General features: G+C 41.6%; 1 protein-coding gene across 1 annotated transcript; it reads right to left on the reverse strand.

Annotated features, from left to right (window-relative positions):
• Positions 1 to 4,998: 4,998 nt before the first annotated feature.
• On the reverse strand, positions 4,999 to 11,230 carry LOC111218781 (atypical chemokine receptor 3-like). Its single transcript, XM_022741251.1, has 2 exons — positions 11,121 to 11,230; positions 4,999 to 8,133 (listed from the first exon to the last, which is right to left on the reverse strand). Exon 2 carries the CDS (start codon positions 8,057 to 8,059, stop codon positions 6,923 to 6,925), a length of 1,137 nt encoding a protein of 378 aa, XP_022596972.1. The 5' UTR covers positions 8,060 to 8,133; positions 11,121 to 11,230; the 3' UTR covers positions 4,999 to 6,922.

The following is an 11,230-nucleotide window of genomic DNA, read 5'->3' on the forward strand; positions in this document are numbered from 1 at the left end:
CCATTTCTTTCAAAATAGAAAGAAAGAGAAGGCGACTGCAAGTTTATGAAGCTTATTAAACTGGGTTCTGGTGCAGGGATGTCATGTTGACTTAACTGAGACGCCCCGCTTTTGTCTGAATAAACAGGCTTGTTTTTCCAGTGGAATGCCAGAGTCTGACCCCAGACAGGAACCAAAGGAGGACATTCGTCTGCTAAAACATCATCACAGACAAAACATCAGCCGCAGCCAGAAGGTTTTTTTTTTTTGCCACTTCCCAGAGGCGTATAAATCCTACTTTTGATTTTAGCTGTCACTGTTAACACATCCTGTCAGTTGAGATAAAAGTGTGTCAACACCTTCATTCTGTCATTCTCTTTGGAGTCAAAATAAACTATCATTACCTGCAGTCAGGCTCAAAGAGCTGTGGGTAAGTCATTCATTATCCATTATGGAGTGAAGCACTGTAATAACGAATCTGTGTACTGAAGCAAGATTTTTGATCATAGCATATTGTAGCTCTTTGGGTGTAGCCTTGTTCTTTGTGTTAAGATGTTAAGGTCCTTGCGTCACACAATATGAAAAATAAGAACACAGATTAGTTAATTAATTAATAATGGTTGAATAGAAATAACATGACACTTTAACATGAAGTGATGATCAACTTCCTCCTGACTCCAAACACACTACTGGGTGCTTATAAAATGTATGACAGATTCGTATATAATAACACAGCTAAATGGTTTGTATGGATTTGTGCGCCTCCATAAGCTGTAAAGCAGCTGCCTACTCCTCTCTGCCACGTCTTTGAAGTTTCATCATCGGCTCTGACACGAGTGTGCTGCGGAGTGGTTGTGGATGAACTTTAAAGTTACACGTCAGGCTTGAGCTCTTAAAGCTGATGGGATGTTGGATGAATTAGGTGATGTCTAAACACTGGATCCGTAGCTTGGGCACGAAGTGTGGTATAAATCAACCCCCCACCCACCTCCCCAAATATCAAGCCTTCACAGCCGTGGGTGTCCGGCCTATACAGTTACATTTGTGGATCTGGAAGAGATTACAGCTTTCGCACTAACAATAAGCCACGGGATGGCTTATGACGAGTGGAACATTATCAGACATGGTGTGGTAGGAAACAGCAAAGAACATCACAACTCATTATTTAGGGTAGATTATTTTAGGAACAGTGTCTGATGTTTGGAACATAAATAAGAGTAAAAGGTCCAGTCCACATGCGACCAACAAGCAATCTGACTTCCTGGGTCTATAAGAGCCCGCAAGCTAGTCCTCTTCAAAGTCTTTCAAAACTTTACTGTTTTGATTTGGTCTCACTTCTCTTATCAGCGTGTTTTCATTTATTAGGTGGCCAGAGACACAACTCCAAATGAACCCTAATGTTGCTCCATGTCTGGTGGTTGAGTAAATTGGGAACTGTTTTTTATACCTTCAAAAAAAAAACAATTTCCACATGTGTAAAGGAACTATTTGTATGTTTTGCTATTGCTACATAGCCAGTGTCAGCATTAAAAGCTGTTTACTTACCAGTCATAGAAGAACAGCTGCCAGTTCAGCATCAAACTTCATTCTTTAAGTCACCCAGAGCTGTCTCCAGCATTGAAGAGCAATAATGTTAACTCTTATCTCTATCACATCTTTTCTTCTAGTTAGCACGCTAACCAGCTAGCCCAGCAATTTTACCTTTTGGTGGAATTTGTCCAGGATTTTAGACTCTTTTTTGCGTCTGCCTCCACACCAAAATGTAATGGACATGAAAAGAATTTTGTTTGTGGTGCTAAAGAATAAAAAAATACACTACAAAATTCAATAGTAACTTCTCTTTCCAAAGACAAGGTCCCAGTTAAGCCACAGAAACCATTGTATCCACACTGTAATGTGATTCACTTCCATTATACAGGGGTGGAGGCAGAGATTTCTGGATAGATATCTCACTACCTGGACAAACATAAAAGTAAGACTCAAAGCTGCAGGACTTTTTGCTTTGTTTCCCCTTGTCTGAAACAAAAAATATCAGGTGCATGGGCCATCTGCTCCCAAAGACCTGTGCCGTATCATCATTAGTCTTGAACACGGCAACATAAATACCATCTTAGACCGCAGTTTATGTTGATGTATTCCAGTGCACAAGAAAAATCTGCCCTCAACTTAATGTTATCAGGCCTGTGCCAGGAAGGTTAAATAAGCCGTGACTTTGTAAATTGACGCGTGCCATTGGTGTTGTTTGATCAAAATTCAGGTCAGCCTTTTAAGTTTTTCTTCCCCCTTTGACTGAACATCTGTCCAACATCTGGACATAGCACTTGTCCTCCTCTCCTGATAGGAGTGGAGTCATGGAGTGATAAACTAACTCTATCCTCTGACTTTCTTTATATTCACACCAAAAACTCCCTGTGAGCACAAGCAGCTGCTGCTTTCCCATTCGACTTCATTAATAATTCAAGAGCCTTTATCCACCATAAGTCCTCATGTGGAATTCCTGACAGACCAAGCAAAGCGAGCACAGACTTGATTACGAATTGAACTTATTCTAAATGCTTGGAAATGGGCCAGAAATAATCGTACTTATATTTGCAACTACAAGGCCCTGCGGTGCCTGGGTGAATATATCCTACTATAAAATGAGTGTGCTCAGTACATTTACAAAGTGTTCTCGTCCTGTAGAAAACATTTTAAAATCTATCTAAATTCTAAATTGTTCTCCATCTCTGCACCTCCTCCCTCTTTCACCATTCATTAATGTTATCTCTCCTCAGCATAAGGTATAGACTAACATCATGCTGGAAAGCAACACTCCCTTAATCTAGTTCATCTCTGGTCCATTACCTACGCTTATTAAATCAAACTGTAATAAATAGCCCTATTAAGAATGTATTGTAATTCACATACGAACCAACTGTAACAAAAACCAGGACTAAGTTGGACATCAGATGATTTCATTTCCCAGTTTTAACCACTTTTAATCTCACAAAGTTAGCTGTAAATCTCTCCTTAGGTTGGGAGCAAAGAGATTTACAGTAGGCCTACTGTAGGCATTCCAGCCAGCAACAGCAGAAAACTGCAAACAGCTGAGACTGTGTCTTAGAAGTCAAGTATCATGAATGACAGAGCTCCTGTTTAGCTGGTTTTACGTTTTACTCACAGCACAGTGTCTGAGTTTGTGACTGGCTCAGTATGTTTGACACATACTGTATAAGCAACTTATAATGGGAACAGAAGAGATTTAAAAGGGAATCATAACTGACAAACTGTAAAAGGAACTAAAACACTTCACAGCATATGTGCCTGCCAAGTAAAACACAGGCAACCGAGCGGGCAGTAGAAGTGTTTTTACACTCTATTCACCCTGAGTGTATTCAGACATGACTGCAGCACCTGAACATCCACTATATGGGTGGGATAGTCTGCAATATTGCTATGGGATTTGGTCTGAAATACAGTATAACACCTCATCTGGAATTATAATTAAACCTTACTTCTATAAGCAAGAAACTGCACTGAGTGCCCAGACTTTTGAGGGGCACAGAGCGGCAATTCGTTTGTGATGATTTGTTTTATTGATTAATATGATGCCAGTTTTTGTACCTAATCTTTAGGTCTTGTATAGCTAATATTATGGTTACATGATGCATATTCTTAAATTTTTATTTCATCAACTTCTCACCATATTAACATGCAGGAACATGCAGGGAGCAGTGCAATTTTTGGCCCTCATTTGTCAAAACCTAAAGTAAGTAAATCATTTTTTTTTTTTTAAGTCTGTGTTTAGTTAGTGGTGGTTCACTGGCCTGCAGAAACCCATCAGCAGGCTACAGCACCAGGAAGATAATGAAAGGACTCAGGCCAGATGAGAGGTGACCTCCACACACCAGCAGAGTGTTGCAAGATCAAGGAAGTGTCATGGGGAGGAAGGGAGCTGGGAGGGCGTCATTAGCAGATCACTCACTTGGTTTGACCTTTGGAGTTCCCTGCGCAGCTTCCTCGTCAGAGTAACCTATTGACACCCTGGCCTGCCTGCACCAGTGGGTCTGCACCAGTGAACTGCCCCTCACTTGCCAATACAAATCTTCAACACATTCTGTCAGTAAGACCGTTCTGTCTCAAGAGCGCTGCAGCTGGTGACGTTAGATGATACTGAAAAAGGAGGCCAAGACACCAGAAATCTGTAAGCAAGAGGTGAAAAAGTAGAAAAAGTCATGTGCATGTCCAAAATTATTTTCAGATGTTACACAAGAAAAACTGAGGTCCTGAGTGTACTCAAGGGAACACTGGAAAGAGCTGCATCATCACTCCTCTCCTCAATAAGTATGAGGGTTGACCTTGGCAGGGAGATCTCCAAGGGAGATCACCACATATCTCCTCCCAGACATCGTGGCGTGGTCTTTGGCCACCAAAATGGTCTTCCCCGTTTAATTCATCATCTCATGGGAAAAGGGGGAAGAGGCTGCGGAAGACACTGATGTACTCACATCTGGCAGCTGATTGCAAGGAGGCAGGGCGGAGGGTTGTCACATATCCTGAAGATAACAGTGGCAGGGTGTTGTCCTTCCCATGGGAGAGCAAGTCAAGTGCCGTGTTAAAGGAGCAAAACATTCATGAGTTTCCGTCCCCCATGTGACAGTTCTGCAAGTTGAAGGTGCAACAGACAGCGACACCACCCACCTATTATTGTCAGTCTGTTCTTCTGTAATGAATTCAATAAGCTGTTCAATCAATCATCTTCTCATCTGATCCTAATTGTCCAAAAAAAATTTAGGACTCTTCCTTCAATATGACAAAAGCAACATCTGCTTCTGTCTCTGCTGTCTGAAAGAAAATGAGTGTGGCATTACATAATGTGTTTTCTTTCACACTAAAGGCGTTCCATGACTGAACCACAAGTTGTCTAGAGTTCACTGCACAAGTCGTGACGGCTGGGACAGACCACAGGAAGTGATGCTTATATGTAATTCTTGATGTGTTTTATTGTGTATGAATTCAGTTCAAAAGACAGAGGCAAAACATTTTCTCTGTATTTAATATATAGCAAAACACATGTTACACATTACAATACCAAAGGAATGCCTCTGCTCTTGTAGGCACATGTTCATGTCTCCAGTCTTCTCTAATCTCAACATGAAATATTTTCAGTGTAAAAGCACCCACTTGTAACCCATCACATGAAACAATGTGCTCAATGTCAACATATCAAAAGAATATGTTGTTTCCTACAACAGACAGTGAGTAAACTCTATGTTTATAACACATAAAACCTCATCTCTTGGTGTCAAGCTATAGTATGCAGTCACACACATAGAACTCTACGGTAATGCAGTGATGTTTGTTATTTGGTCCCTAATAAACACTTGGCTGTTACATGCCACAGCTGCTGTCTACATGAGAGGAGTAAAGCTGTCCGTTCATGTTACTTGGACATAAAAGTTGTAGCCACCTGTGGCCTATGGGCTGATGCAGCAGGATTACATGGATATGTGTATCTGTTGTACTATTAGCACTGATGTAAAAAGAAAGAGACAGCACGGTATATTATGTAAAACTGTACATTAGAAGCTCAGTAGTCCCAGCTGAAGCCTTCAGACAATGTTTCGAAATATTTACAACCAAAAGTAAACTGTTAAGTTAATGATCTGCAGTGTGGACAGCAGGGCAACATCTTGGCTTTTTTTAAAGCAAAAGTTTGACATTTTGGGAAATACACTTACTTGCTTTCTCGCGTAAAGTTAGATGAGAAGGTTGAAACCACTCTTATGTCTGTACGCTAAATATGAAGCTAAAGTCAGCAGGTGATTAGCTTAGATTAGCCTAGCTCACCTTTGCTTTGCTTAGCTTAGCGCAAAGACCCAGGGGGAAACAGCTAGACTCTGTCCGAAGGCAAAAATATCCACCAACCAGCACCTCTAAAGCTCGGTAATTAACACTTATTTGCTTAATTTGTACAAAAAACTAGACTACAGTTATCTTCACAACAGGAAGTTACCACACCTGGCTAATCAATAGTTCAGCACATAATTGTCCATGAAATTAAACAAATAACATAACGTGGAATTTGGAGATGCTGCTAGGTGGAATTTTTCCTACCACCTTTCCAAAGCTAAGCTAATCTGCTGTTGGCTGTAGCTTTATATTTAGTGTACAGACATTAGAGTGGTATTGTTTTCTCATTTAACTACTTACGTAAAAATGCAAAGTGTATTTCCAAAAAACTCAACAATGGTGCCCAGAACACACACTCACAAGATAATTTACAAAACTTAGTAGCATGGAACAACTCAAAATTGATTTATATTATTAGTCTAAAGGATTCAGCTGGTGTGACATGAGGTTACGATTAATAATGAGACAGCAGGACTACAACGCTGAGCCATTCAGTGGCTCGACTAAAATGATGAGGCAGCATTGTATGAAGTGAAGCACTGAGCAGACATCAGTGTGTCAAGACTTTACATTAAAATGTGAAAGAGGCAAAACAGTTCAAAAGTATATAAATACAACTTGATACAAAAAGATTGACAATATTACTCTGCTGATACTATCAATAGTCAATGCCCGACAGATATGCACACCACTCACACAAACATACACACACAATACAATCCTATACATGGTAAAGGCAATGATTGTACACATTTACAGTCACTGTTTTACAAATGAGTGACAATATTCATATGATTTCAGTATCAGCTGTTATAATTAAACTGCTTTCTAAGTGCTTTTAATCAATCCATTAAAGTTGATATTATGTCTTCAAGCTTTTCTACAGGAAATCAAGCAGGTTTCTGTAAAAAAAAAAAAAAAAAAGACTCTGCATTTGGTTTTTCTCAGATTCTGATACAAACAAATCAGTTGTAACATAACGTTATATTGCATTATTGTCAGTTAGATTTAGAAACAGTGTTCAAGAAATGCTCATTGTGTTTTGTGAGTTTCAGATCTGTGGTGGGTTTTCTACAGCTACAGGAGAGTACTCAGTCTCAGACATGTTGGGAGCTTCAATGAGGCGTGCTAAGCCCGTCCTTGTGGAGTATTTGAAGATGAAGGCCTTCATGAGGTCATAGCGGTAGTTTCGGTTGATGAAGTTGTAGAGAATGGGGTTGAAACAGCAGTGGAGCAAGGACAGGCACTGGGTGAGGTGTAAGGCCACGTAAATCACATTTTCCAGGCCACAGGTCAGCGGCACCAGGCCCAGCTGAGACAGGGCATCAGCCAGGAGGACAGCGTGGTAGGGCCCCCAGCAGCCCAAGAACACAACGATGTAGGCCAAGATCATCCTGCGGCTCACACGACGCTCCTGCTCTACTGTGGAAGATGACGAAGACGTAGAGGAGCGGGTGAAAGCGCTGGCTAGCAGGACGTAAAACACAGCAATGACAGGAAAGGGGAGAACAAAGCCCAGCAGGATGAAGCTCAGCTGCACTCCCACCATCCACTCCCTGGAGTTTTCCCCTGGGTACACAGGCCGGCACAGCATGGTGTCCCCATGTGTTGACTTCACAGCATGTAGGAAGTAGGTGTCTGGCAAGGACGCCACAAGAGCCAGAAGCCACACCCCTACACACACTCCGCGGCGGATCAGCTTACTGCGCGCGCCTCCCTCGTTGTCTCCGTGCTGCATCACACTTAGGTAGCGGTCCACGCTCATGCAGGCCAAGAAGAAGATGCTGCTGAAGAGGTTGACGGAGAAGAGCAGGTGCGTGAGTTTACACGCCACCTCACCGAAGGGCCAGTGGCCATGCTGGGCCAGCGAGCTCACCCACACGGGCAGAGTGGCACACACACACAGATCTGCGACTGCGAGATGGGCGATGTACATGTGTGTCTCATGGCGAGGGCTGGAGTCTCTTTGCGCACGGATGTTGACCCAGAGGACCAGAGCGTTAGCAGCCAGACCGACGATGAAGATAAAAGTGTAGAGGACACACATGGAGTAGAGCAGAGTGCTGCGGTTGAACGCCGTGGCACACACCATTGCATCCACACTCGATATGTTGCTAAAGGTTTCGGAGAAGTTGAGCTCCCCCCACGAATCCCACAGGTCCTCCAGCTCACTGGTACTCAGACTCATTTTTCAGTGCTGGGAGAAGGCCACAGATCACTTGGAGGTAACACACCAAACACCACCTCTGACTGGGATAGATCCTGCAAAAACAAGTCATTAACTCATCATTTCTTGCAACATACATGGAAAAAGACAGCAACAGTTAAATAAAACCACATGTTTTGTTTTTTTTCATTTAACCTTCTGGTATCATATTTAAAAATTAATTTTCTGTTGCATAAAGCGTGGCTTATTTTACCCACATGAACTCAAAATGCACACGCTAATAAAACATAAAGCTGCTTGCGGTCTGCCACCAGATCCTGAAGAATCTTAATGTGGTTAACTGTTAAAACACTTCTTTCATGAGTTAATAAAGGTTCTCTGTTGTCGTGTCACAAACGTAAGACTTGTCCGTGACTGATGTGCAGTCAGGGAGCAGTACAATAAATGTTTACATTAGCTCCACTAGCACATAGTGCAGATTAGACATGAGGAAGTGGGATCGAGAAGTCCAAACAGGGTGTATTTCCGGAGCGTTCCGTGCATTCCAAGATAAAGCGTTGGTCAGGGTGGGAAACCTGATGCCACTTTAAAGAGTGTTTTCCCTTAACATGCTTGTTATGGTAAAAAAAAAAAAAAATCCCATGTTTCCCTTCTTCTCTTGAGGCAAGCAAAGAAAGGGTGAGAGTGGAGCTGTCACCACCCAGATGATCAAAGAAAATGCTGCTCATAACCTTGAATACGTCATCCTACAACATCTGAGTCTAATAAGACTTGAACATAAGCAAGCAGTTTTAAATACAGGGTACAGGGGTACTAGTCTAGAGCAGCTTGGCATGCATGTAACCTTTTGAGTTTAGGGCCACTGATAGGTCCAACCCTGCATGGTGGTATCTGTCTTGTCTTCAATTTTTTTTTTTTTTTTTTTTTTTTAGCTGTGATGTCTCTCTCAGCTCCCTAAATGGCAGCCTGCCAGTGTGAAAGCTCAGAGGTGAAAGGTGATAGATCAAAACCAGAACACGAGTGTCCTAACCCTGCGCTTGCCCCGGACTGATTTGTACGCCCACAGAGTGAATTGTGTGCGCAGATCAGCGGGAGGCTTGACGACTGCAAACTGCTCGGACCACGATTTAAAACGAGGGTCACAGGCCACTGGGTGACACAGCACGCCGGAAAGCAGTGAAATGTGACCACAGCAGACATCTGTCTGTGTAGGAGGCTTGCGCTGTACACAGGATAATTGGCACAAAGTCACAGAGGATGGTGAAAGAAAAAGGCGAAGTGAAAATAAGCATATACAAGGACACCTGGACCATATTAAGATGTGCAGCTCTGTAGTGTGTCTTATATCTGTCTTCATTCACTTTACTTGAATATTCCCATTTCGTACTGCTTTATTCCTCTACCCCACCATATTTCAGGGGGAAATATTGTATTTTATTATATTTTACAGGTACAGTTAGTGGTAACTTTGCAGGTTCAGGTTTAATACATACACATATGATCAGCTTGTGAAAACTAAACTACCTAACATTATATAAAATACTTAACATTAACAGGGGCCAAGGTTGGGCGATATGACAATATACTGAGACAATATAACTTTGACTTCCACCAGAGTTTGGAATACTATTTATATCTATAATATAATATTTGTGAGTGAACAATGGTGCAAATTATTGAGGAAAACTGCTTTATGGAAATAGTCTTTTTTTCCATAAATGTGATAAAGTACCTTGACTTTTCCAGCTATTAAATACACTAGATTTAGCCAAAAGCAGACATTCCCATTTGGTTATTTTATCTTCTAACTGTTCCATAACAATATAAAGTTCCATATACTGTGATAGAAGATTTTGTTCTACAGAGGCAAATGAGCGTCTTTATGTTTTTTATGCATTTGGCTGATGAATATTTATGCACTTTTACTCAATTTAAATCCAGTGCTTGCTGTAGAGTAGATCTTTTACATCTCTGCACTGCTTCTTCTACTAATGTAATGGCTATATATCTTCCACCACTGCCTGTGATAAAGCTCTTTAAAGAGATGTCAGATACCTCACATTTAATTTAACTTTCGATTATTTTTGGCCCACTGGGGAGTACTATTCATTGGAATGGAGGGGTTTTCTATGCTGAGATAATCCCTCACAATGGTCTCTGTCTAATTCCCTTATATTATATGGAAAATACCTGGAGGTGCCAGGTAGCCCCACAGGCTTCAAGCTAATTAACCTTTTAACACCCACACCATCAGATAACAGAGACAGCACATGTAGCCCATCTCTCTCTCTCTCTCTCTCTCTCTCTCTCTCTCTCTCTCTCTCTGCATCTCTCTGAACCTCTCTGTTTCTCCCCTCTTCAACTCGCTAGTATCCAGTTACAAATTGGCTGAAAACGTCTTTTGTTTCTCAATACACATGAAATAAAAGCGATGGAAGGCCATTTTCATGTGCTAATGCTGCCGACTAGAACGGCGCAGGTGCGGCATGTTTGTCACAAGTTTCCACTGCCTGTCTCAACCTACAGGCTTTTAGCTTGGGATAAAATCTTCGCACTTTAGGACAGGACGTCATGTTTCCGCGTAGATTGCCAACAAATGTGTTGCCTTGTGCGTCATGACAAATATACTGAATCCAGGGAAAGATCCCAGACACAAGCAAACACATAAGAGTGTCATTGTTGTCATTGTTGATTTATATCAGGCTGGAAACAAACTGCTCTTATCAGATGTCAGCTTGGTATACAGTAGCCTGATTCCGTGTTTGAATAGGGAGGCAAATAAATAGCACAGGGGCACGCTGGGATCATTGTAATGTTCAAAAACTCTATGTGTGATACCAGTAGCATATATAATACAGTAAATTACAAGTGGCTATAGATTTCATCCTGGTTTGGTATCTGTAATAAGTGTTAACAAAGCTGTTCAAAGTTATGCCTTAAACTACAAATGTTTTTTTCGTATAAGACGTAAGCAGTTTAAATGAATCGTAGGTATTGAGCATCTCTTCGCTATTCAAAGTGTTGCTAGTAAGCCGAGAAACTGAGCTTTTCATGCCCACATGAGCTCATTCGATCAGCTTACCTGTTTTCGATTCTTCCTCCCTCTCTGAAGTCTCTTCTCTTAAAAGACCAGATGCGTTTTCGCTTTGTGTAGCTGAACTCCACTTCAGGAAACTTGTGCGCTCGATTCCC

This window comes from Seriola dumerili, unplaced genomic scaffold, assembly GCF_002260705.1.
Source record: "Seriola dumerili isolate Sdu_G_001 unplaced genomic scaffold, Sdu_1.0 BDQW01000052.1, whole genome shotgun sequence".
Lineage (NCBI taxonomy): Eukaryota > Metazoa > Chordata > Actinopteri > Carangiformes > Carangidae > Seriola > Seriola dumerili.

Coding starts and splice junctions, on each gene's coding strand:
- LOC111218781 (XM_022741251.1), bottom strand. CDS start 8,059: ATGAGTCTGAGTACCAGTGAGCTGGAGGACCTGTGGGATTCGTGGGGG.